General features: G+C 41.0%; 1 protein-coding gene across 4 annotated transcripts in view; it reads left to right on the top strand.

Annotated features, from left to right (window-relative positions):
- Positions 1-26331, top strand: part of CREB1 (cAMP responsive element binding protein 1) — a 121357-nt gene extending 95026 nt beyond the window's left edge. For 3 of the 4 annotated variants that reach the window (XM_089671174.1, XM_089671191.1, XM_089671182.1), the window contains 3 exons: positions 3765-3947; positions 21416-21566; positions 23923-26331. In XM_089671174.1, coding sequence (XP_089527300.1) covers positions 3765-3947; positions 21416-21566; positions 23923-24067 — 479 coding nt within the window. In that variant the 3' untranslated portion in view covers positions 24068-26331. Of the gene's footprint in view, positions 1-966; positions 1045-3764; positions 3948-21415; positions 21567-23922 lie in introns of those variants that run through there. The other variant, XM_089671199.1, reaches the window with a different exon arrangement.
- The last annotated feature ends 1082 nt before the right edge of the window (positions 26332-27413 follow it).

Genomic DNA, 27413 nt, shown 5'->3' with positions numbered 1-27413 from the left:
AAATCTTTCTTGCCTGGTGTCAGCACAGGCACTGCTATCCTAGAGGTTTTTCCGTGCCTCGTATTCTGGCCTTCCTATAATTGCGACTTGTCTTGAAGGACAAGACAGGTTTTGCATTTTCCATTTTGTTCTAAAAGCCTCTGGTTTTATTTTCGCTTGTTAACAAAAAAACTTTATTCCAGGTTTTTTCTTGGGTTAGTCCAGCCTTTCTCAAGCAGGGTGCCCAGGCACCTTGGGGTGTCTTCAGGGGTGCCTTGGCAAAATGTCTACAAGTTGCTCAAAAGTTGTATACAAGCCAGCGGGTGGAACAAGCCTGCCTTTTAGTTACACAAAGGCACAGGTTTTCATTGTGCACCATTACGACCTTCTAGCCGCCAGCATCCTGACAACCAATGACATCATCAGTTGCTAAGGAGGATGTCAGATGCCTGCACAGCCTCCTTGTTTGACCCTCCCCCGCCCCTCTCCATCAGTGCTGGTGTCACATTAGCTCAGTGATGGATAAAAACTGAGGGAGAAAAACACTGGAATACTAGCCATTACCAGTGTGCAAAAGTGTATTTGCTTTGGAAGAATAAATCACCTCTAATGTTGGGTATCCTACATGTGTGGGTGTTGCTGTGTTATAGCCCTTTAAAGACATGCTCGGGCACGAAACGCGTTGGGAGGAGCCTAGCTGTGTACGTCACGCTGCTGAGGCCGTTAGGAAGGCCAGCGGCCATCTTTGGAATCTCGTGTTTGCCAGTATTTTTTGCCAGATGTGAGTGCAGTCTATGTTTTTACACCCATTTAAATAAAATTACTACACTATCAAGAACTTTTTTTGGCTTGTTATTACACAAACCTTTTAAGGTGGTACGATTTGTGGGTCCCTGTCCATCGGTCATGAACATATGATGAGATGTCCCTGGAGAATGTGCGTATGGTCCGATAATCAACTTGTATGCTGAGGTGTGCCAGATGATTGCCTTGGTCCTATCCATATCCAGATGATTCTGACGGGATTTACCTTTTACACAAATGCGCAAAAAGATTGCGCTTCTGGTTAGTGCATTCACGTTACCATTTTCTTATCACTCAAGTCACGGAATTTACGGAATTGAATTATTGCCTCAGTGGACTTCATATTCACCACTATTATCACTTGACTACAGTCTATTGATTATTGTTTTTGCGCTTTATATGTCAAATTTGGATGTTTTATGATCTTTATCACCTTTATGCCCACTGGCGTTTGCTTCATTTTACTTTATTACTATTTATCATTTTAGCACTGCATCCATTTTATGAGAATTTGTTAGAGGATAGGAGGTATACCTTGATTGCTAGCAGCTTAACTAGCGCTCATTTTATATCCTATTTTCTATGTTTTATGTAAAACTATAGTTTTTCACATTTTAGAATGGGGTGTCTATAATTTTAAAGGGTGCCTCGGGACTGTCCAAAATTTTAAAGGGTGTCTTAGCTGAAAAAAGGTTGAGAAACACTGGGTTAGGCTACCCCTACAGCACCCTGTGTTTCCTTGGGATCCTGCAGAAACCACACTTTGCGCGCATCAGGAAACTGTTCGGATGATCTCTAATACAAAGTTTGTTGGGGTTTTTTTGCTGATTCACATAAATGCGGATTGGATGCAGTTTTAACCGCATCCAATCTACATGATATGTGAAATAACAATGCTTCCTATGGTGTCTGTTCACATATGTCTGCTGCACTGGCAATGTATATTAAAAGAGTCCTGTGCGATTTCTGAGTTGTGTGGTCTGGTTCAGGTGTGGTTTACAGGCTATTGACTTCTAAGTTCTTGAGTTCATCTTTTCTCCAGGTTCTACCAGATAGACATCCAAGCTTCTGTGGATGCAGCTTTTTACTGGAAGGTTTTCTTGCAGCAGCACACTGAATTAGATCTGTTGGCCTGTCTTGTTGTTGGGCCTGTTGGTACAGTTCTGTTTGCCTTGTTGCCCGCCCTTTCTTTTCATTGCTTGGGGACGTTCCAGGGTCTATGAATGTCAAGCCTATGACCTGTACTGTAAGATTAATGTAGATCAGCACAGACCGTCAGATCTCCATGGTAGATCATGCTGTGTGGGTTCCCTCACAGCCATTGCTGTCAATTGGAAGTCTGTCACTCTCCAAGCTCCTTTGAGAAGTTCTTCAGGCCCTATGGCCAGGTGGACCTTGCCCTTGCTTGGTATTTAGCCAGCCAGCCAGCCACTCACATAAAGGATCCCTCTCTCTGTGATGGTCTAATACTGACTGAGGGAATGGGAAGGGTCAAGCTAGCAAAGGAGGGAGCAACTAAAATCCAATAGATAAAGACAGTGTAGTGGCCTCAAATCTTCACTAGATGTCAACATACTACTAAATAATAATGATCTAGTTCAGTACAACACAGAAAAAATATGTATAGGTTTGACAGAACACTTGCTTTAATGAGGACCTGAACTGCGAAAGCTGTGTTCCAAAAAAGGCAAGCAATAGACCTAGAAATAGTCATCAGTGTTGTCTATAGGTTCCCTTCTGATGATTTTCCCGCATTACTGATTTGCCACTCTGTGTGGAGGGGGGTAATTCTGATGGGGGATCAGAGCTTTGCTTCCTCATGTCAGAGCTGCACTCTGATGACTGATGGGTTAATGATCAAAAAGCAGTGTGAAGGGGTGCAGCAAGCACAGATCCACAAAATGCATGAAGCAAAAAAACTACAGGTCTTCATGTTACAGACTTCTCTTTGCGTAGGAGAACAGAAAGCAGCACAGTAGTGACCTCATGAAGGGCAGTAGTGCCTTAAATGATCTCACCCAGCTAATATACAGCTGTAGCACTGCCAAGTTTAAAAAGAATTCAAGGCACTGTGCGTATTTTTTTTTTTTTCTCGCAGTCTTTTTGCCAGTCCGATGACATCACCATTCCAGGACTGATGTGTGCTCACATAGTTACATGTGAGCCCTTCTCAGTCTTGTAGTACTGTGAGCCCAGCTCCTACGGGATGTTTAAACGACAGACTGGTCTCACAGGAATTAAGCAGAATGATGTTACTGTTCTGCTTGAATTGGACTGCCAACGTTGGACCAAGGAGGAAGTCGTGGATAGTACTAGAACATGACATGGATAGTGTAGATAGAAATTGGGATTTTTTTTTTTAAGCATTACAGGGGGTTGGACTAAAAATGGAAAAAATGTTTTAACTAATGTTCACCTTTAAAGTATAACTGAAGGCAAAACTTTTTTTCAGTTTTGGACAGAGTGTAGAGGGATCATACCCCAGTCAGGTTTTTATTACTGTCTGTATCCCCTCTAGGCAGATTAACCCTATATATTTAACCTGTTTATCACTGAAAGTGAAAGTAAAAGAAAATTTCAGGTTGTCCCTAGGAAAGTAATAGAGGTGAAAACTTCCAATTGTAGACACTAGCTCTGGTGACCAGGGGGGGGGGGGGGGGGGGGTGTATGCAAGATTTTGTTTTGTTTTCTTTTTTTTGGTATGTAAAATTGAATCTTAGTTTTCAGAGCCTTTGATACAGTAAAAGATAATTTAACTCTTAATTTTAATGCATGCCACAGCAAATTCAGTGAGAAACGGATTACAGTGCATGAACATTCATAAGAGCATTTGCATAAAGATGGAGGCATTAGACTGAAAGCAGAATTTGGATATTGTAGGGAGTGGTGAAAAACATAGGCCACATATGACAGTGCTTTTTCACTGTACAATGTCTACTTGATATAAATGTTTTAACTTTGAATTTCTTTTTGTCTCCCAGTTGCCATTACTCAGGGAGGAGCAATACAGCTAGCGAACAATGGTACAGATGGAGTTCAGGGTCTTCAGACATTAACAATGGCAAACACAGCAGCAACTCAGCCTGGAACTACAATACTACAGTATGCACAGACAACAGATGGACAGCAGATACTTGTTCCCAGCAACCAAGTTGTTGTTCAAGGTGAGGTTAATGGCCCTGTTTTGCATATCAGTCTGTTATCGCAACATAAATATTGTAACATGGGTGCATGATAAAATGCCCAAACAGATGTTACCGTCAGTAAAACGGCATATCAAACCACTCATTAGATCCAAAAATATAGGCAGTATAATGTATATGCAAAACTTGCCTGGACCCCCACTCACGTTTTGATTTTCCCTTCTTGGTCATTTAAATTGTATGTACACTTTGCAGTCAAAATGGGATATCACCCACTTTATATTTGTTACATGTTCTCATTTATATAGCATAATTTAAAAATTGCTAGTTACATTTTACTTGTTTTTTTTTAAAAAATTGTATGGCAGGCTGAACAGTGGCTGTATACCCATAATTAACCCTGTCTGTACTGTGCTGGCAGATCTTATCAGTTGTAAGCTAGATTTGAACACTGTCGGTTCCAACAGAGCTTTCAAGATCTAGTACCCAGACTTTGACATTGTATGTTATTGAGGGAAAACTGTGTGCTACTCTGCTTTACAGGTAATCTTCTTATAATGTTCACTTGTTCAAATTTGGTGGTCTTTTTCCTGCTTAGCTACCAGATGTTCCTCTTTGACTAAGGATGTAGTGTTTATAAGACTCTTAGTTGCGTATTTCTGACCGACATTTTCTGCTGGCAACGTCCGTAATCATTTTGTTTGATCTGCTGCATTAATCAGACATAGGTATTGGAACTCTTTTAGTGCCTGGGTGGTCGCGATTCCCTCATACTGTACATGCTACTCCTCCTTAATCCACGTCCAGTGCATGAATAACCCAGAGGGAATGACCCTCATTGCCAGTGGAAGATTGCAGTGAAATGGGGAACAGGAACACACGGGACAGATGGCTGTAGGCCCTGTGGAAACTCAGAAGTTCCTCTTCAGTTGATGTTTTCCTTCTGGAGCAGGGTCTTCCACCAACATTGTTCCAAGTCCCCGAGCTCCATTACATGTATGCAACGTGAGGCCTGTGTGACTTGGGGTCTGTTCACACTGTTGCGTTATAAAATGCAATATGCATTTTTTTTTAAATGCATATCGCATTTTTAGTGCATTCTTCATGCATTACATTAAAATGTAATGCAACACACAATACGTTTTGCATGCATTTTTCATCCCTGGTCACCTGGGAAAAAATTGCCACGTGACTCAAAAAACGCGCTTAAAAAAACTTGCGGTGCATTTTTGCTGCATTTTTTTGGTGTGTTTCAGTTGACTAAAGAAAGGTGCGTTTTTCAAAGATGCACCAATCAAGACTTTTTAAAAACACAGCACACTAAAAAAAATTTCAGCACAGAGATGTGAGAACTATTTTTCGTGCACTTTTGTCATGCTAGAAATGTGTGTTTTAGTGCAGCAAAAAAGCACCAGTGTGAACAAGGTCTTAGGCAGAATTTACTTCCTTCAAATTAAACCTTTAACACCCACACTAGTGCCCAAATCTCCAGCAGCTGTATATCACACAATTTGTGCTTAAATTAATATTACTCTCAGTATACAGTGCTCTTACAACTAGAGTATAAGTGTGGTGGTTGCACACAGTGGTGGAGAGAAGCACAGAAGAATTCACATTTAAAGAATTATGGTGCAATCTATATGCTTGTGTTACACAATTTGCACGGAGCACTTTACCCAGTGAAGCCAATATATTATAAGGAAGAAGAAAATTTGCACTTTGAACATTTTCAGTACTTTGATGGACAGTTATGTTGTGTTTTGTGAATAATGCACTTTATATATGATTTTTAAAAGTTTTATGCTCTAGTTGGAAGAATGCTGTGTACTAAGAGTAATAAGAATTTACTTCCATCTGATCTCTTTGCAGAGGCTATTTCCACTGCTGGAATCAGCCGGGACTAAACAGCCACAAGTGTCAATAAAGAAAATTAGCTGGCAACCTGGTACATTCCAAGTTCCAAATAACTTTATTAGGTTACTTTTAAAAGCAGAGGCAAGTGCTTTTTTGCCCATCCCCACTCCTCCTTCCCTGACTATAATTATAGGCTAGAAGCAATATAGCCTGACATATCTGGTAGTGGTGTGCCAAAACTGAAAATTCAAAATGCACTTGGCCAAAAAACTAAACCGAAATGCACAGTTTTAATAAATGAATATATATTTTTTGGAAAAAAATACACTGTGATAAAAAAAAACAATATATACCCCAATTTATTTGTAAAATATGAAAGAGGATGTTGCAGTGAGTAAATAGATACCCAACATGTCATGCTTTAAAATTGCACTTGCTAGTGGAATTGCATGAAACTGCAAATTTTTAAAAATCTCCATGGGTGATGCTTTAAAAATTTCTACAGGTTAGCAGTGTAAAGTTACAGAGGAGGTCTAGTTCGAGAATTATTGCTCTTGCACTGACGTTTGTGGCGATACCTCACGTGTGTGGTTTGAACACCATTTACATATGTGGGCATGGCCTACATATGCGATCATCATTATGCGAGCACGGGGGGACAGGGGAACTTTAAACTTTTTTTTTTTATTATTTATTTAATGGTTTTTTTGCACTGTCCCTTTAAAAAATTTTAATCAATTTTATTCTTATCACAAGAAATGCATGCATCCCTTGTAATAGAAATAATTAGTGACAGGTCCTCTTTATGGAGAGATGTGGGGTCAATAAGACCCCACATCTCTCATATGCAATGTAAGGCATTCAATCAAAAAAAATCATTGATCTAGTGCTTTAGAAGAAAAAAAATGGCCAAAACGAGAAGTGACTTCGCTCCAGTCCTCCAAGGGCATAGAGATGAGTGGCAGCCATCTTTTCTTCACTCATCTCTATGCCCAGCACCGAGATCGATGGTTTCTCAGGTAAGGCTGAGAACTACCAAGCGGTGGCGAGGGGCGGGGTTTTTTCGGCACCTGTATCAGTGTTTTTTGTTTGTTTTTTTTTTATATTTCGGCCAACGACCGAAAGGAGTGTTTTCAGCGGAAACATTTCAGCCACTGAAATTTCGGTGCACCCTTAATATCTGGAGACTTTTTCACTGCCAAAATTTAAAGAATCTGCTTCCTTTAATTTCTCATCACATGTAAAATACCATGGAGTCTAATCTAGGCAGTAAGTACTGGTCTCTGGTTGGATATGCCTAGTGCTTGCATACACAAAAATGCAAAAGGTTGGCCTTTTGTACAAAGGAGGTTATTTCCCCTGCCTGATAACTTTAATCCTTTCACTGCCAGTCACTTTTGCATTTTTTTGCACACTTGTTTAAAAAATCATTTTACACATGAAGATTACTGAAACCCCCAAACAGTATATATTTTCAGAAAGCACACACCCTAGAGAATAAAATGGTGGTAGTTCCAATTTTTCAGTAAAAAACACTAAGTGAATTTTGGGGCAAACAAGCACAATAAATTACCCATATTTTTGGTAAAATATAAAAGACGAGGTTTCGCTGAGTAAATAGATACCCAACATGTGAACAGAACAAGATACAATTGATCGCTACTAGGTGTCACTGATAGTATTACTAACAAGGGAGAGAGTCAATAGTATGATACAGTCTTTTAGTGTCCACTGTAAGGCAGCTTGTAGTAAGAGCAGAAGAAGACTCTGTCAAGGATGCAAGAGAAAAACAAGTGCCATCTGGGTGTAGTAGGAAAATAACCAATTTAATAAAATCAAAGCAATTCACTCACAAAGGTAAGGTAGTCATAAGGCATGGACAATAAGAATGGCCTTCAGTAAAGGTTTCAGACCGCGGTGATAGTGGCTGTGAGCTGGCTGCCAGGCTGTTCTGGAGGCTCCTAGGGCTTCCTGGTCGGTGTGGAACGCAGCCAAAGGCAGAAGTGACGTCAACGACCGAAACTGACATCCAAAGATGGCAACGCCATCTCCTTCTTCAGGCCATAGTGGAGCCATCTTGGAGATGGTATTTATGGGCATCAGGGGCAGATTATGATGGAATTCGCCACTAAATGGGAGATAACTAAAAATACTAAAGCTCAAAAGCATATTCAAGGAAACCATGCTTACTCTCATTATAAAAAAGGGCATATTTAAAAGGACATAAGAAGGGTGACCTATTATAAAAAAAATTATAATGTAGGTTGATATGAATGCAGATACCAACAACGCATGAAAGTAATGTATGAGCAGGAATAAAAACATACATGAAAGATAAAAATATATGTAAAGACTGAAGATTTCATCTTTGGTCGTCAGTTCCAGCCGTTGACGTCACTTCCGCCTTCGGCTGCATTCCACGTCGACCAGGAAGCCCTGGGAGCCTCTAGAACAGCTTGGTTATCCATCAACTCTTGAGAATGTCTTTACTTCCTGTGTATCTGTGCAGAATCTTGTGGCTTAAAGCCTGGTCCACTACTGTGGCGCAGGAAAGAGATGCCTTTTGTGCATGTCTGTTGACGATGAGTTTCTTTTTGGCAGTTCCTTTGAACACCATATTGGGACAGCCAAGGATGGAAGGCGGCTCATGCCTCATTACCCAGTACCACAATTTCCTGTGGAATGGACATTTCCTACCTTATGTACAAGATCTATTAGATAACGTCTTGAACTGATCTTTCCTTCAATCTTCCTTCTAGAGAGGTACACAAAGATTCTTTTAGTTATGTCCTCTTTCCTATCCCTTATTTTTTTGCAGATCCCCTTGCTGTTTGCAGAAAGAATGTGGTCTCCCTAATTTTATTCTGCATTTATGGCACATGGGGTGTTCCTTCTGTTCCACTGCATGGAGATATGACTTTCAAAAAATTTTACATTGCAACACAACCCATACCTTGCACATAAGGGATACTCTTCCAGCTGGGCAGTGTAATGGGTTATATTACTCCCTTTTTACAGATCATATATGCATTACCATATTTTATACAGTTCGGTTATCTGATTTTATTGCTGTTAACTCCCTGAACATTCGAAGGGTTGCATTTAAGGCTATAGCATTCCTTAGCCATCTTATGCCTGGCTACTGCTGCTACACACTTTACTCCCTAGAAGCTGAGTTACTACGCTCCTCTAAGGTTCTTACCAGCATTTTTATTGTCTGTAAGTTCTCTGGCAAGACATTACTGTACTATGCCTGCTCCATGCAATGATTAACCTTTCTTTGCAAAAAGGCAATCTTCGGCTGCCCCTTATTCAACTCCTTTTTTTGCCAACTGGTTTTCCTTTGGACATTTTTGATATTGTCTATTACTCTTAGCTTTTTTTTTTTTTTTAAATCACTCCCCTCTACTTTGGGATGTATTTCCACTACCTGGAGCCCCTGCTACTCAGCACTGCCATGGAATGTTCTTCCCTGATCTTCAGCCATTAAGGTTCAGCTTTGAGTTCAGCTGCACCCTTCCCTCCCCTTTCATGGCTGTGGATATCCGTTATTCCCCTGTTCCTTAGGCCTCCTTAGGTGATTGATTTCCCTCCACCTGTGCTAAGTAGAGGCTTTGGCATTTTTCTACCATATGCCCAACTTCTCTGCAGCTTTTGACTGCTTACTAGCTTTGCTGAGGGATTCTTAGATATGATTTATGGTTAAGATCATCCTAATCTTTTTCAGTTTGACACCTTAAACCCCTCCTCCCCCCTCCAAATTTCACCCATGCAGGTCACTTCCCTCCCACTCTGAAGTCCTAATTATTATTATTCTACAGTATTTATAAAGCGCCAATAGTTCGCTCAGCGCTGTACATTACAAAGGGAGACAGAACATGTGACAGAACAATACCAATACAATGCAAAACATGAGGGGATCAAGGGCCCTGCTCTTTCGAGCTTACAATCTATTAGTGAGAATTCCCATGATAGCTGATAGGAAACCACTTATGGGGCTGTCTTCTACTACAGCATATCACAGGGTTTCTGATAGGTAGAGTACAGGGGTGAACAACCTGTGTCCCTCCAACTGTTGCAGATCTACAACTCCCATCATGCGTCTGGGAGTTATGATTGTAACTGTCAGTCTTGCAATGCCTCATGGTAAATGCAGTTCCTAACAGCTGCAGGAACATAACTTGGCCATCACTTGTCTAGTAGGTAATTTCCCTCTCTCTTTTATCCCTAGCATTCTTTGTTATTATTATTAATGAGGGTCTTTCCTTATTGCCTGCTGGGACACTTTCAGACCTCTTAACCCACACCATCCTTTTAATCATAAGGGTTTTTCACCCCCTTATTCCCTGGGTTCTTTGTAATAATGGACTCCTCCTTTCTATTTCTACCACTTGGGGATCAGGGTAGCCTGAAAGCTGATCTCCTCCTTCTGTGTTTTCTTTCTTATTCCCTTTCTGGAAATTCAATTCCCTACCAAGGTCCTTGTCCTATAGACAAGCTCAACAGCATGACTCTTCCTTTTTTCTGCTCCCTTTAGGGCCGTGGTGGCGAATCTGGCATGCGTGCCGCAGCGGGCGCACGAGCCAAGTTGCCCCACTACTGCCCTGCAGCCAAGCATCGGGTCCCACGCATGTACAGTCGCGGTGTCGGCTGATAATGTCACGAGCCGCGACTACTTCCCTAGCCACTTGTTGGAGCTTTCAGCGTGCCGTCAAGTCTGCAGTGGATCTACTACAGCAACTAGCTGCTACAAACAAGAATGCTGATTTGCTGCACTGGATGTGAGTTTTTATGCTATGTTGTGCTGTCTCCCTGACATTTAACTCTGCAGCATTAGGACCATTGCCTCTCGGTACTGGTGGTCAGTGGACCATTGCCCCTCTGTGCTGGTGGTCAGCAAATTGTGCAAAAGCACACCACATGCAAACTTTTCAATAAAAAGCTGTTTGTATCATTGAAAGCTCTGTTATTGTGTTTTTTTTTCTTTTAAAACAATAGATGTTAATGTACGAATTGTTTTTTGTAAACTAAAACCTCAATATTCAGGTTTAATTGCAGTGTTGGCACTTTGCGATAAATAAGTGGGTTTTGGGTCGCAGTTTGGGCACTCAAGCTCCAAAAGGTTCACCATAACTGCTTTAGGGGGTCAGGTTCAGCCATCTTGTATGTGGCCACTCAACACTTTCTCCTTAGACCTATCCCTATGTCCCTGTGGGTTTCCTCTATTGGCTTGCACCATCTGGGTGTTTGTCTCTTATAGGGCTTCCATCTTCAGGCATCAAGTTGTTCCTTCCTTGTACACGCCCATTTTCTCCAATGAGGGTCAAGTTCTTGGGCCACCTAGCATTTGCTTTCTCTCTTGCACAGAGCCACTTGCATACATCTCTGCCCTGGTTATTGCCAGGTGGTTGTTCAGCCTCTGCTGTTTGATCTGGCTGCACTGTACTCTTTAACAGTTTGTAGTGTCCGTTTTTTTGGTGTCAGTGGAAGGAGGAATAGTGCCCCATCATTGGTGTCAGTGGAAGGAGGAATTGTGCCCCATCATTGGTCAGTGGAAGGAGGAATTGTGCCCCATCATTGGTGTCAGTGGAGGGAGGAATTGTGCCCCATCATTGGTGTCAGTGACACCAGTGATGGGGCACTATTCCTCCCACACTGACACTAATGATGGGGCACTATTACTCCCACTGACACCAATGATGTTTACATTGCTGACCCCTGCTCCAGACTGGGCTCACTCCCTCTCCCCATCCACAGCCAAGCATACCTGTCTGTAGCAGCACCATCTGCTCTGCCCATATCCCGGCTGCACGGACACTTACCTTACCGATCAGCTGTCTTCCTTCTCCGGCCACTCTCCTTCTCTTCACTGGCTCCGGCTGGTCCCTCACTCCGATCAGCTTCTTCAATCTTCGCACTGCTCAGCTCCTCTCCAAGCTCCGCCTCCTTGCCGGTGATTGGCTGCCTGTGTGCTTTCCCTGAGCTATAGATCTGGTGGCCAATCACCAGCGAGGAGGCTGAGCTTGGAGAGGGAGGGACAGCCTGTCATAGGCTGCCCAGTGATCCTGGGGGTGTGCCCAGATGAGAGGATCAGCATGTCATCCCACCCACATCGCGTTCCAAGATCCAGGGAGATGAAGACCCAGGACTGGACAACCTCTCTACTCCTCCTCCAGCAGTGCTTCGTGGACCAGATTGAAGTGGGACACAGAGTCGTGGAGACAGGTAAGACACAGCAGCCCCTGTCCCTTTCCCATGGAAGTTCTGCCGCGCCGCCCCCTTGAAAAGTGCCGCCCTAGGCAAACACCTTGTTTACCTCGCAGCAAATACGCCCCTGGCTACAATACATCTGCTTCTTTGCTAACAATTTAACCACTGCTTAGTGAATATTCAATCCTATTTAAATAAACAATCACATTAAATTCATGTGCTAAAACAAAGTAAATAAAAACCTATTGCATATACACTGCTCAAAAAAATTAAAGGAACACTATGAAATCACATCAGATCTCAATGGGGAAAATATCATGCCAGCTATCTATGCTGATATGGACTGGGTAATGTGTTAGGAACGTAAGGATGCCCCATCGCTTGATAGAAATGAATATTATCAACCTACAGAGGACTGAATTCAAAGACAACCCGAAAATCAAAGTGAAAAAATTATGCAGCAGGCTAGTCCATTTTGCTGAAATTTCATTGCAGCAACTCAAAATGGTACTCAGTAGTTTGTATAGCCCCTACATGCTTGTATGCATGTCTGACAACGTCCGGGCATGGCCCAAATGAGATGACAGATTGTGTCGTGGGGTATTTCCTCCCAGATCTGGACCAGGGCATCACTGAGTTCCTGGACAGTCTAAGCTGCAACCTGGCGTCGTCGGATTATCCGAAACATGACATCCCAGAGGTTTTCTATTGGATTTAGGTCAGGCAAGCATGGGGGCCATTCAATGGTATCAATCCTCCATCCTCTAGGAACTGCCTGGATACTCTCGTCACATGAAGCCGGGCATTGTCATGCACCAGGAGGAACCCAGTGCACCAGCGTAGGTTTTTACAATGGGATTTCATCCCGATACCTAATGGCAATCAGGGAGCCATTGTCAAGCCTGTAGCGGTCTAAGTGTCTCTCCATGGATATGCCTCTCCAGACCATCACTGATCCACCACCAAAATGGTCATGCTGAACGATGTTACAGGCAGCATAACGTTCTCCACATCTGTGCTCAGGGTGAACCTGCTCTCATCTGTGAAAAATACAGGGAGCCAGTGGTGGACCTGCCAATTCTGGTGTTAAATGGACACTGCCAGTCGAGCTCTATGGTATTGGGCAGTGAGCACAGGACCCACTAGAGGACGTTTGGCCCTCAGGCCACTCTCATGAAGTCTGTTTCTGATTGTTTGGTCAGAGACATTCACACCAGTGGCCTGTAGGAGGCCATTTTGTAGGGCTCTGGCAGTGCTCATCCTGTTCATCCTTGCAAAAAGGAGCAGATACTGGTCCTGCTGATGGGTTAAGGACTTTCTGCGGTCCTGTCCAGCTCTCCTAGAGTAACTGCCTGTCTCCTGGAATTTCCTCCGTGCTCTTGAGACTGTGCTGGGAGACAGAGCAAACCTTCTGGTAATGGCACGTATTGATGTGCCATCCTGGAGGAGTTGAATTGCCTGTGCAACCTCTGTAGGGTCCAGGTATCATCTAATGCTACCAGTAGTGACACTGACCCTAAATGAAAAACTAGTGAAGAACAGTCAAAAAAGATGGGTAGGGAAACAAATGTAGCCTCCACCTGTAAAACCATTCCTGTTTTGTGGGTCGTCTCATTATTGCCCATTTTGTGCACCTGTTGTTAATTTCATTAACACCAAAGCAGATGAAACTGATTAACAACCCCCTCTGCTACTTAACTGACCAGATCAATATCCCAGGAGTGTAATTGACTTGATTCTATAGTGTTCCTTTAATTTTTTTGAGCAGTGTATATCCATTGCATGTGCAAAAACCTTTTCAAGTGTTAAAATATTTTGATAATGTCCATAAATCATATATACAATTCCATGTGCAAAAAAAGTTCAATAAAGTGCTGCCGTGTCTCTTGTGATATTTTCTTGATAAGACCAAAGTGCAACTGAAATACAGTGCCTTGAAAAAGTATTCATACCCCTTGAAATTTTACACAATTTGTCATGTTAGAACCAAAAATGTAAATGTATTTTATTGGGATTTTATTAGATAGACCAAAACAAAGTGGCACATAATTGGGAAGTGGCAGGAAAATGATAAATGGTCTTCAACATTTTTGACAAATGTATACGTGAAAAGTGTGGCATGCATTGTAGAACCACCTTTCGCTGCAATTACAGCTGCAAGTCTTTTTGGGGATGTCTCTACCAGCTTTGCACATCTAGAGAGGGACATTTTTACTGCTTCTTTTTTGCAAAATAGCTCAAGCTCTGTCAGATTGGATGGAGAGCGTCTGTGAACAGCAATTTTCATGTCTTGCCACAGATTCTCAATTGGATTTAGGTCTGGACTTTGACTAGGCCATTCTAACACATGAATATGCTTTGATCTAAACCGCAGGTGTCAAACACAAGGCCCACGGGCCGAATCCAGCCCTCTAGGTCATTTCATGTTGCCCTTTCACCTGTCCTGCAGGTACTGCCTTGTCTCTGCCCCCACTATGTCTCAGCACTCAGCAGCAGAGAGGAGAATAGAACTACTCTGCCAAATCCTGCACCACTCAGTGCAGCTGCAGCACTCCCTCATCTCTGCCTTCCCTGGTCTCAGCCTTCAGCATACTCTGGTAACTGACTCCACTCCTCTGGCCCTCCTCCAGACCCTGCACTTTCTGCTTTCCAGCTCTTCCCCCAATGGGGGTGCACGTTGATGTTAAGGAGGGTGTGGGATTCTTGAAATTTGATTTAATGGGGGGTGGGGTGTTCTGGACATGTAGTCTTACAGATACAACCGGCCCTTTGACGGCAACCATAATGTTGATACGGCCTGCAATGAAATGGAGTTTGCTACCCCTGATCTAAACCATTACATTGTAGCTCTGGCTGTATGTCTAGGGTTGTTGTCCTGCTGGAAGGTGAGCCTCCGCCCCAGTCTCAAGTCTTGCAGACTACAACACATTTTCTTTTAAGATTGCTTTGTATGTGGCTTCATCCATCTTCCCATTAACTCTGACCAGCTTCCCTGTCCCTGCTGAAGAAAAGCATCCCCACAACATAATGCTGATACCACCATGTTTCACGGTGGGGATAGTGTGTTCGGGGTGATATGCAGTGTTAGTTTCCCGCCACACATAGCATTTTGCTTTTAGGCCAAAAAGTTCGGTTTTGGTCTCATCTGACCAGAGTACCTTCTTCCACATGTTTGCTGTGTCCCCACATGGCTTCTCCCAAACGGCAAACAAGCCTTTTTATGGCTTTCTTTCAACGATAGCTTTCTTCTTGCCACTCTTCCATAAAGGCCAGATTTGTGGAATGCACGACTAATAGTTGTCCTGTGGACAGATTCTCCCACCTGAGCTGTGGATCTCTGCAGCTCCTGCAGAGTTGCCATGTGCCTCTTGGCTTTTCCTCTGATTTAATGTTCTCCTTGCTCAGCCTTTCAGTGGACTGTCATGTCTTGGTAGGATGGCAGTTGTGCCATACTCCTTCTTTTTTTTTTCCCCCGAATGATGGATTGAACAGTGCTCCGTTAGATGTTCAAAGTTTGGGATTTTTTTTTTATAACCAAATTCTGCTTTACACTTCTCCACAACTTTATTCCTGACCTTTCTGGTGTGTTCCTTGGCCTTCATGATGCTTTGTTCACTATTGTTCTCTAGCAAACCTCTGAGGGCTTCACAGAGCAGCTGTTTTTATACTGAGATTAAATTACACATGCAGACACTATTTACTAATTAGGTGACTTTTAAAGGCAATTGGTTCCACTAGATTTTAGTTAGGGGTATCAGAGAAAAGGAGGGCTGAAAACATGCACGACACACTTCAGATATTTATTGTTAAAAAATTTGAAAACCATTTATCATTTTCCTTCCACTTCAAAATTATGTGCCACTTTGTGTTGGTCTATCACATAAAATTTACGTTTTGGTTGTAACATGACAAAATGTGGAAAATTTCAACGGGTATGAATACTTTTTCAAGGCACAGTAGTGCTATATTCTGTTCCAGTGCCAGGGGTTTTTTTCTGCTCCCCCTTGAACACCACACTCACCAGCAATCCATAACTCCTTAGTGTAGTAAGTAGGTCTAAAAGCATTTCAGGATCTCTCCTCCAACACTCCTCTCTCTTCCTTCAGGGTGTACCCAACTGCCACACTCTCCTCCACAGACCACCATATGGGTTACATAGAAAGAACACACCAAGAATAATCCTCCAGTAGTGTGATACCACTTTTTAAGTTTGAATAAAAACTGTTAAAAGCTCTTACATGAAGGTTTGGCTTTTTATATACAAGCTACAGAGCGTTATACAATATGTCCAAGACGCACCTGCATTCCACAGACTGAAAGTGACGTCTTCATTCATGAGAAAACACATGGCATCATTGTTGGGGCTTGGCAGGGTACCATGTGGACCGGCCTGGCCTACTTGCCCAGACACTGACAACGATACCAGGAAGCGCCTGTGAGCAGTTACATTCAGCTGCACAGTTACAGAGAATTGCTGAATGTCTAGATTTGTCTGTTTCTAATCAGACCTTTAGCAATTCCAAAATTGCATAATATTAAATGTTTTGGTATTCTACATAGACGCAAACAATTTTCATTTTTAACTGCAAACTTTTTTTTTTTGCTATTTTTATTATTATTAGCATAAAAATTTTGTTTAACTTTCCAACTTGGAATACAGATAGACCCGTACAGTATAGTTGGTGAATCTCGTTGAATATGTAGTAACCAAAGTACAGTGCTAGCAAAATAAAAAGTGCATAGATGTTATCTTTCATGACAAACGTAGCTGTATATAGAGTGGGTAAAATAAGTACACTATATTGCCAAAAGAATTGGGACACCCGTCCAAATCATTGGATTCACCTCTATGGCCACAGGTATATAAAATCAAGCATCTAGGCATGCAGACTGCTTCTACAGACATTTTTGAAAGAATGAGTCGCTCTCAGGAGCTCAGTGAATTCAAGCGTGGTACTGTGATAGGTTGTCACCTGTGCAATAAGTCCATCTGTGAAAATTCCTTGCTACTAAGTATTGCATGGTTAACTGTTAGTGGTAGGCCACATAAAATGACAGTGCATGCTGAGCGCAGACGTCACCAACTGTCTGCAGAGACAATAGCTAAAGACCTCCAAAGTTCATGTGGCCTTCAGATTAGCACAACAGTACGTAGAGAGCTTCATGGAATGGGTTTCAGTGGCCGAGCAGCTGCATCCAAGCCTTACATCACCAAGTGCAATGCGAAGCGTCAGATTCAGTGGTATAAAGCACGCTGCCACTGCACTCTAAAGCAGTGGAGACGCTTTCTCTGGAGTGACGAATCGCGCTTCTCTCCCTGTCAATCTGGCCGTGTCTGGGTTTGGTTGTTTCCAGGAGAACGGTACTTGTCTGACTGCATTGTGCCAAGTGTAAAGTTTGGTGGAGGGAGGGTTATGGTGTTGGGTTGTATGTAAATGGTTATGCAGCGCTCAGCAATAATAAATAAAAATGCTCAAAGTGGGCACTAATGGTAGTGCTTGAATGGTGCAATGGTGATTACGTCAAAGTAGCGATGTCTGAGTCCATTATAGATAAACCAACTGAAGTAATATTAGCAGTGAGTTCAAACACTGAGTGGTAGAGTTCATCAAAAAATAGTGCTCCGTGTCTCATGATGCGAAAATCTGGTACAATAATGTACTGACCAGAAGTACATATAAGGGCATATATGTATATGATATATGCGTTGTCATCCAGGTCTGGTCTGTGGTGACTGAGTCATCAGGCTCACAATGGGGCTCTCAGAGATGAAGCGATTCACACTCGAGGGCCCCCTTCCACTCACTGAATCCTCACGGAAATTCAGCACACTGGTAACAACTTTCCAAATGGCTCCACCTTTGTTGTGTCGGGCGCTTCATTTTATGGTGTGTGGTTGTTTTTCAGGGATTTGGCTTGGCCCCTTAGTTCCAGTGAAGGGAACTCTTAGTGCGTCAGCATACCAAGACATTTTGATCAGTTTCATGCTCCCAACTTTGTGGGAACAGTTTGGGGATGGCCCCCTTCTGTTCCACCTTGACTGCGCACCAGTGTACAAAGCAAGGTCCATAAAGACATGGATGAACGAGTTTGGGGTGGAGAAAATTGACTGGCCTGTCCTGACCTCAATCTGATAGAACACCTTTCGGATGAATTAGAGTGGAGACTGTGAGCCAGGCCTTCTTGTCTGACATCAGTGTCTGACCTCACAAATGCACTTTTGGAAGAATGGTGAAACATTCCCATAGAGACACTCCTAAACCTTGTGGACAGCCTTCCCAGAAGAGTTAAAGCTGTTATAGCTGCAAAGGGTGGGCCAGGCCATTATTAAATATATGGACTAAGACTGGGATGCCATTAAAGTTCATGTGCATGTAAAGGTAGGCATCCCAACACTTTGGCAATATAGGGTATATGGATTATTAACCCCAAATGTAGATTGCAAACTCATTGTGTTTGTGGGCACGAGATTGCATGGTACTGCAGTATCATGCGATTTGGCACACTGCAGTTTTGAAAAGTAGTGCATGCACTAATTTTTGTGTCGTCTGATGCAATTTGCAGCCTCTTAAAATGAATGGGCTGCAAAATAGCATCACAATGAATTGCACAGGAACATGGGGCAGGCTCCTCGGAAAAGTGATCCTTGTGCAGATTGCTTTTCAGAGATGTTTAACAGGTGGTGAGAGGGTTTTATGTTACCTCTTCTCTGCCTGGTTTAAACCTTCAATGGTTATACTACCAAATTGCAATTGCGTGCATTGCACGGCAGTTATAGGTTTAAATCAGCCTCTTCGCCACCTGTCAAAAATGCTTAGATCGCTTTTCAGAGGAGCAGCAATGCCTGTTGCACTTGTAAACTAGCCCATAGTTGCATTTGGTGGCGGCACACTTATGGCTTGTTTACACATGAGGTTGGGCTGCGGTTGAGCTACTGTTTTACCATCCCCAATTCCTACCCCCTTTAGCTCATATAGCTGTTCTTGTGTATCTATATGGGCACAATAGCATATTTATGCTATTGTGCCTATATAGATGCTTTTGTTCCCACATAGCTTTTACTGTGCCTTCTTATGCCCACTGACCTCAACCTCTACCTCAACCTCATTGCCAGCTGCTGTGGATCCTACTACCAGGAATGAGAGGTGGAATTGGCTTATGTGGCAGGCTGATGCCTCCATGGCTGCCTGCTTCCTCCTGCCCTGCCTCTCTCGTTCTGCAGCTGGCCGCCGCCTTCATCATCAGTGAGTCTTCATTCACATCTGTGTGGGTGGTGCCACTGCAGGACCCGCACAAATACCCGCAGCCGCACCACCCACACAGGAATGTGGGACCCGTGGGTGAATGCCATTAATTCTATTGGCACGCCACCCTTACTGGATATCGCAACCATGCTGGGAACCTCGGTTCCCATGTGGGCCAGGATTTCCGAAGAAGTACAGGGACTTCTTCCCTGTGTGTCCCAGGGCACGGAAGTCTATTCAAATGAATGGGCTCTCGTTCCTGCGCAAATCCCAGCCTGCACGGCCGCACATGTGTGAACCTGGCTTGAGAGCAGGTCGGCAAGCCCAGGACCTATTTAGGAGTTACCTGGCCGCGATCAACTGGTAGATTGCGGTCCACGGATTGCCGACCCGGACTATAGGGTTAAAGAATGTTGAAACTTAAGGGTAGATAACGAACAAAAGAAGACAAACGGCATTATACAGGTAGTATAAATAACTAGCCAAAATAGAACTGGCATGGACATATAAGGCAAATAAAATAAGTTTTGAATATTTAGTGGACACGGTCTTTTCCCGCAGTGTGACTATCTCAAGCTGTCCATATGTCGCATGCAGGTGGTTTTTCCTACCCATTTGGTAAGTAATCTGTTTTTCATATATCAAAATTGAGTGTAGCTGCTGTATTACCTCTGAAACATTGGGGACTATATTGCCTCTCCATTTCCTGAGAATAAGCAATCTGGCTATGAACAGTATGTGCATAATCACAGGTCTGAACTCTGGAGGGAAACTATGCTGAGGAAAGCCAGAGTCCTGTTGGGCCTCGTGATGCAACCTGTGATATCAGAACGGAGGTTAAATACCATATTCTAATAACTTTATATGTGGGTAGCTTCACAGTATATGGAACTATGATATCACCTGCGAACATAGATTATTGCTTGCTGGGGAAACTTTAGTTGTTCAAGAATGGGTTATATGCCATCTGTGGTGTATTTTATTTTAGAAAGTTCCCAAAAATTAACACATTTAGTGTAACTAAAATTGTGTTGTATGGCACTTGTCCACTTGGCATCCATAAATGTTACATTTAATTCCTGTTTCCATTTCACAAATGAGCAATTTTTAGTAAATGTATCTTTATACTGCAAGAGGGTGTATAACAGAGTATTGTCGTTGGTGAAGCATTCATCTGAGTCCCAGAATGTCCAAGCCTTGCTGGCAAGTAAATAGTGGTATAGTATTGCTTTGTAAATACGGGGCTGTCTGGATGTAGGTGAAATAAGCAAGAGCTTGTCGTTGGTGAAGCATTCATCTGAGCAGGGGACAAAACATTAAAGCAGAACTTCCCCTTTTGGGTGAAACTCCGCTTTAAAGCCAAAAAGTTTAGTTTTTGGTGTTGCCTGACATGAGAAACCTTTTCTTTGAGTACTTTGTCCCAAAAAAAAAAGTTTTTAATCTACAAATTGAATTGCACATTTTGTTTTACGCATCTGTACTTAATGCTGTATTTACTCCCATAGACAACAATGCATCTCATTTCAGCTCCATAAAGTACTCAGTATGTTTTTACTCCTGTGTGCAACAGACCTTATCTAGACCAAGTGGCAGAGGGTAGTACCACATTCTGTTCCTTTTTTTTTTTGGTAATTCGTATTCTCCCATATGCTCAATAAAAATTTTTTTCCTTTTGATTACATTTTCTGGTAGTCATTACAGCTCTGTAAGCTACCAGCCTAACAAGTTTTACTGCACATCTGTATGGACAACTTTCAGGGCTGGTGCACACCAGCTAAAGTCCAGTGCATTTTTAATGTGTCAAAAATGCATGCACAGTGTTTTCCATGGATTCCAATGGCCTTCATTCACACAACTGTACTGTGGGAAATGTCACAGGCAGGGTGCAGCATTGTAAAAGAAAAAAAAAAAACATAATTAGGGGGCCTATATTGTGAAAGATATGCTCAAGAAAAGTCGAGTGAAAGGCTAGTCTTGGGTTTGGTTATCTTGTCTTGTGTTTTCTTTTTAAAAAAAACAAAAAAAACACAGAAAAAAACTTTCCATACAAACTTATGGATGCGCCAAGTATTTTAAGATTTTAATTTTGAAAATGTCTTTACAGTAATTATTTTTGTGTCTTACATTTAAAATAAGAGGTGGTATGCACATTTACAGAATTTTGAACTTTCTTGGTCCTAGCTGCCTCGGGAGATGTACAAACTTACCAGATTCGCACAGCACCAACCAGCACAATTGCACCAGGAGTTGTTATGGCATCCTCTCCAGCACTCCCTGCCCAACCCGCTGAAGAGGCAGCACGTAAAAGAGAAGTGAGGCTTATGAAGAACAGGTAAATACATCTTTCCTTAGAACATTTAAATTCTAGATGGCTTGTAGCAAAATAATTGCTTTTATTTATCGCTTTTTAAAATAAACATATATATATATATATAATTACTTCTTTTATTACTTTGTTTCAGCTGACTGCTTCAAAAATACACTGCAATCAGTGTTTTAGTACATTGTGTTTTGATATTTGCAAAGAACCTTTTTATTATAGGAAGGACCACATATAGTATTTGTCAAAATGTCCATGTACGTACATAGCACATGTACAGAGGTTAGACAAGAAATGGAAACACTACATGATTTGCAGGTGTTAGTGACATGTTTCGCGTTTGAAGCAGAAGTGATGTTAGGTAAATTGGATTGAGATTTTGGTCTACAGTCAATTTTACAACAGTCTTCTTATTCCAGGTCACAATCCTGTACAGTGTCCTTTTTGTCTCTTTTGGCCAGTTGACCAAGTCGACTGTGCTTATGTTTATCTGATGACGTTTTTGCAGGAAACTGTACATGCCGTCATAACCTTTGATACTGTATGTGACATGGAATATAGGTAACTCCTGTTAAGGAGGCACCAGCTAAGCAGGCATCAACAATTTGCCCGTTTTTCAATCTCTGTAAGCTCTGGCACAACTAAATATTACTAGCAGCCCACAAAGTGTATGACCACCTGTTAGCTAGGTGTCTCATCACACGGTGGAAGCATAAGAGTGTTGCATCACTTCTGCATTCAACGTGAAACATGGCATCACTTTCACATCCGCAAATCATGTAGTGTTTCCATTTTTTGTCTAACCCCTGTATATCTCCAAATAACTGATTCATTTCTTAGCTAATCCCTAATAGGGCCCAATTATACCATTGTGGTGCATTCCTTAAAGCTTATGTTTTGCGTTAACTTGCATTAAGGTAGTTCATTCCCTCAAATGTCTTGCCTAACACACCAAAAAAGATGTACATACTGTTTTTGGCAGCACGGCGCTATGCATGCCCGTCTGCAAGATGTGTTGGGGTGCGAGTCAGAATGAATGGCACCACAATGCATTTTGCAGGCATTATCTCAATATATTAGTGAGCATAATACATAGAATTATAAAAAATTTTTTTTCAAAAAAGTAAATTTGCTATATTAAAAGTAAACTATCACCCCATACCACCTTTTCTTATTTCTTTATTAATTTTATGAAATTTGAAGTATAGCTAAAGGCAAAACTTTTCTTTTTAAGTTTTGGGTAGCGTGGAGAGGGATTAGAATGCCTATTAGGTTTTTATTGCTATCTTTTCCCCCATTAGGGAGATTCATCCTCTCCATTTGTCATGTTTACCATTATCGGTGAAAGTAAAAAAGTCCCAACTTTTGGACTGTCCCCAGCAAAAGTTAGGACAGGGAGAGAGAACCTTCCAGTTGGGACACTAGTTCTGATGAAAACCAGGGATTTCCTTACTTTATTTATTTATTTCAGGTACTTATATAGCGCCGTCAATTTACGCAGCGCTTTACATATATATATATTGTACATTCACATCAGGCCCTAACCCTCAAGGGGCGTACAATCTAAAGGGATTTCCACTTCCTGTTTTGGCTATGGGACAGGAAGTGAAGGGAAATTGCTCGATGGGGAAAAAGATGGCAAAATAAACTCCCTTACTCTATTCAAAACCTCCCTCAATCTATCCAAAATGGGGGAAAAAATGCCTTTAGGTCTACTTTAACAAAAATCAGAAACTTGTGTTCGGAGATCCCTCAACAACTGGTCACATGAGCAAGTGCTTAGGTCATGTAATTTCTGATGATGTAGAGGTTCACAATTTAGTTTTAGCTGACCCACACTGTCACCTTCATAGCAGAGACTACACAAACAAAAGAATAGGCATTTGGTCATAGGACCACTGAGGGATACTAGAGCAGAAGTATCAACAGCAAAGGTAAGTTCAACACTTGTTTTTTGCTTTTATAGCTTTATGAATTTGGGTTATTTTGTCAAAATGTCAGCTTTAACCACATGCAGGATATTATTGTTAAAACAGAACTATTGAAAGGAAGTATGCAAAGTGTACCTGTTCTAATTAGTTTTCTATATAGTTGCTTGGGTTCATAGAATTTAGATTACACATTTTGTTTATTTTGCGCAAGATTTGTTCAGTAGTAAGGTTATAGCCTTTCAGATGTAAACAGTATTTGTTTTTTTGGTTTTTTTCTCCCTTCACCTGTGAGGGCTGTGAAATTTGATTTCATGTGGTGTTTCTAGAATTTGAACGAATTCATGTATTTGAGGTGGTAATTTTGTTTAGTAAGATATAAAGCAACTTATTTTTTTACTCCGTTATCTTTTTGCCAACTAATATATTTGTTCTTACAGGGAAGCAGCAAGAGAGTGTCGTCGGAAAAAGAAAGAATATGTAAAATGCCTGGAGAACAGAGTAGCTGTCCTCGAAAACCAAAACAAGACACTGATTGAAGAACTGAAAGCACTTAAAGACCTTTATTGCCATAAATCTGACTAATTGGGGCAGTTGTATTTAGGATTGTGTCCCCAATGAGAACTGGTTTTCCTGTAACCAGATAAACATTTTTTTTTATTTTCTATATTTCTCCTTTTTCGCAAAACTGCCTGACAGCAACTAAAGGATTTCATTCATCTGTGCTTTTGCGTTAAAACTGTGAATGCATCTAGCTCCTGCCTCTGAACCCAAGTGAGTTAATGACACGTTTCAGTCTCCAAGATCAAGAACAACTTATGAATATAATTTTTTTTTAATCATACATTTTATTTGCTTTTCTGCTTTATCCCTCTTATATTTGCTAAGCACTGTTCGTGCAGGGAGAGCTTGTATATATATATGACGCATTTGGGCTCCTGTCACTGAAGTTGCTATTAGTACAACTATATACTGTACTTTCGGGGCTTATAACAGAAGCTGCCCTGCTCTACCCACCCTGTTTACTGCATTAGCTTTGTTCCATGAGTAGAAAGTTTGGATGATGTGAAAAATGGGAATTGATAAGCAACTGAACCCCATGTGTCAAAACCATTTGTTGTCCTTTGGTGCAGACAGATTTCATAGGGGGATTTCATTCACTATTTTTTTTTTTTTTATTGGACTATCATGCCGAGCCAGCTGCCACTCGTCAAGTCAATTTCAAGTTAGCACATGCACTCAGAAAATCTCCAACAAACCTTGAAAGGGATGTCCTTTCTAAGCACACTGAGGTACAAATGGCATGTTGTAAAGGACTGAAGGGTCTAAAGAGGAAGACTTTCAAGCACTCCTCATTGCATCTTCATTGTATTAATTTGCAACAATTGCATACCTACATTTCTATAGAGGAATGCGTAATTTGGACAGCCCACAAATTACCAAAGATCTGTGGGCATCAATTGTTTCTTTATGTACTGTACCTCTTAAATGTCAAATCCCTATCACCAGCACCTATTTGTGGATTATTTGGCTCCACATATGTATATATGAGGAGAAAATAGCTTTGTTTTTCTTTTCTTCACTCCCTGTGCTTGAATTTGGAAATTGAAATTGTGCAACATGGGCTTTTATCACTTTTAAAATGGTCACATTGTTAAGAGCCTGGTTGCACTTGATAGTTGTGTGGCCATTCTTTTTGCATCTACACACAGCTACATTTAAAAAACAGCTTACTTTGTGTTTGGGATTTGTTGGTCTTGTAAAATATTTTATGTTGTGTAGAATTATCATGTACTATTTGAAATACATTTTGTATTTTAAAACTATGATGAATTGTTTGCATCAGAACATTTTTTTTTAAGTTTGTGTGTGTAAGATTTATTTTGTGCCTGTGTGCTGTTAGCTAATGTATATATCCTATTTTACACGTGTATCTATATAAATTTAATATCTGCACAGTCATACATTTTAATGAAACTATAATGCTTTTATTTTTTTCAAATTCTTCGCTATTGCAAGATGCTGAGAACACAAATATTTCCATTGCTTTCACCCTTTTTGCAAAACTTTAAGGTTTAAGATAGTAATAATAGGTTCTTAAAGCTAAATTTCAGGTATGGATATTTTTGAATAGCTACATTAGTCCAGCTTGGAGCAATGCAAGCGTTCATGTTCCATTTCTGACCAATCCCTGTGGAAGCAGAGAATCACTGTAGTAACCGCTGGGAGTTGATTGCTCAACACAGGCACCATACAGGGAAAGCTTAGCATTCTCTGATTGCATATATGAGGGAGATCTCAATTTCTACCTTATGCAATCAGAAAATGCCTGGTGTTACTTGGGAAAAATAAAATGCGTTCTCTGAATGGCACCCATGCCGAGCAGCCATTCCCCTGTGGTTACTATGCAGCAGGACAGCCACTTGGCATGAAATCTGGAAGACAGTGACGATCACTAGTAACGGCGTGTACTACTACTACTACTACTACGAATATCCACTTCCACAGGGACTGGCTATGTATGGGCTGCACCAATGTAACTTTGCAAAAGTATCCATACCTTGAATTCAGTTTTAGGGTTGGCTTGCAGTACCACAGTTGATGCAGTTGTAACCAGTGACTGGTTGAGCATCACATATTTAGCATTTTTTCACTGTATATAGATAACCAGTGACTTTGAAAGTCACCGCCATGTTTTCTAATCTGAATATGTTAAGGAAAAGATGAACTAGCAAAAACCAACTTGTTGTTAACTGTAACAAATTGTTTTACAAGCTTTGTCTTGTCTTAGCATGGTTGTTTAAAATTTTTTCAATGTACAAAAATTAGATTATTTTTCCACTCTTGCAGTTGCTTTCGTTTCCTGTATGTTTTTGATAAGTTTAGAACATCAAGAACGTTCTGGTCACTTCTACCCATGGTATTGCAGCAAATGCTAACATTTCTTACACTGCTTTACAATGTACAATAGTAATTAGACTGTATTATAACTAAATTGTTAGCAATGATGGATTGCATTGCCTTGGAGAAAGGAAAAAAAAACTGCACTAAGTGCTTTTGTTTCCTTATAATGAATATAAAGTTATACCTAAATTGTCTCTAAAAGTACTTCTTTGTAGAGATGCAAAAAATCTAGTGGAGTGTAGAGAACGTATCACAGGGTGGATTTATAGTTGTGCCTCTAAATATTTTACATGCAGGATTAATTCTTTCTATAGGGCGGTTCTTGTTTGACCCTTTTTTTCTTATCTTGCTTTCAAGCAGGATTTCAAAGTCAGTGACTGGTTGAAAACTAGAGAGAGTACAATTAAAAAAATAAGATTTGTTAGCAAATGTATTTGTTAGCATTTTCTTGGTATGTTTTAGGTTTAGTCTAATGCATGCATAAAAAAAGAAAATCAGTCCAGCTTAGTTATACTGTCATCAGAATTTTTAAGATGCCTAAATAATCCATTTTGTAAAGTTTTTGTATTTATGGCCAGAGATGTGTACTGGTTTAATATACAAGATGATAACTTTTATATTATACAGTCATGAGAGATATATTACTGTAATTTGAAGCTTGTACTATAATTCATGCAGTCCTCCATAGCATTAATTTAAATTCCTGTGGTAACAGTACTATGATCTGCAACTTTGGTAGGGTTAATGAGCATTTATAGTCATAAACTTTAAGAAGCATGTAACTTAAGGATGCCTATGCTAGTACATACTGCGAGGATGAATGTGTATTGTAATGAAACAAAATAAGAATTTTTTCGCCATCAATTTTGCAGAGCACAAACAGATGATTAAAAATGCTATCTGTACATAGAAATGTGTATATACATATTGTAGTACCCTAATGTGTATATAAATAATGTAGTACCATAATTTGTATATACATATAATTTAGTACTTTATTATGTTCTTGAAAGTATACTCTCTGATG

Source organism: Staurois parvus, unplaced genomic scaffold (genome assembly GCF_062004578.1).
Source record: "Staurois parvus isolate SC_StPar_1 unplaced genomic scaffold, SC_StPar_1.0 ptg000011l, whole genome shotgun sequence".
Taxonomy (NCBI): Eukaryota; Metazoa; Chordata; class Amphibia; order Anura; family Ranidae; genus Staurois; species Staurois parvus.
The sequence above is the reverse complement of the archived record's forward strand: the minus strand, read 5'-3'. Positions and strand labels throughout refer to the sequence as shown.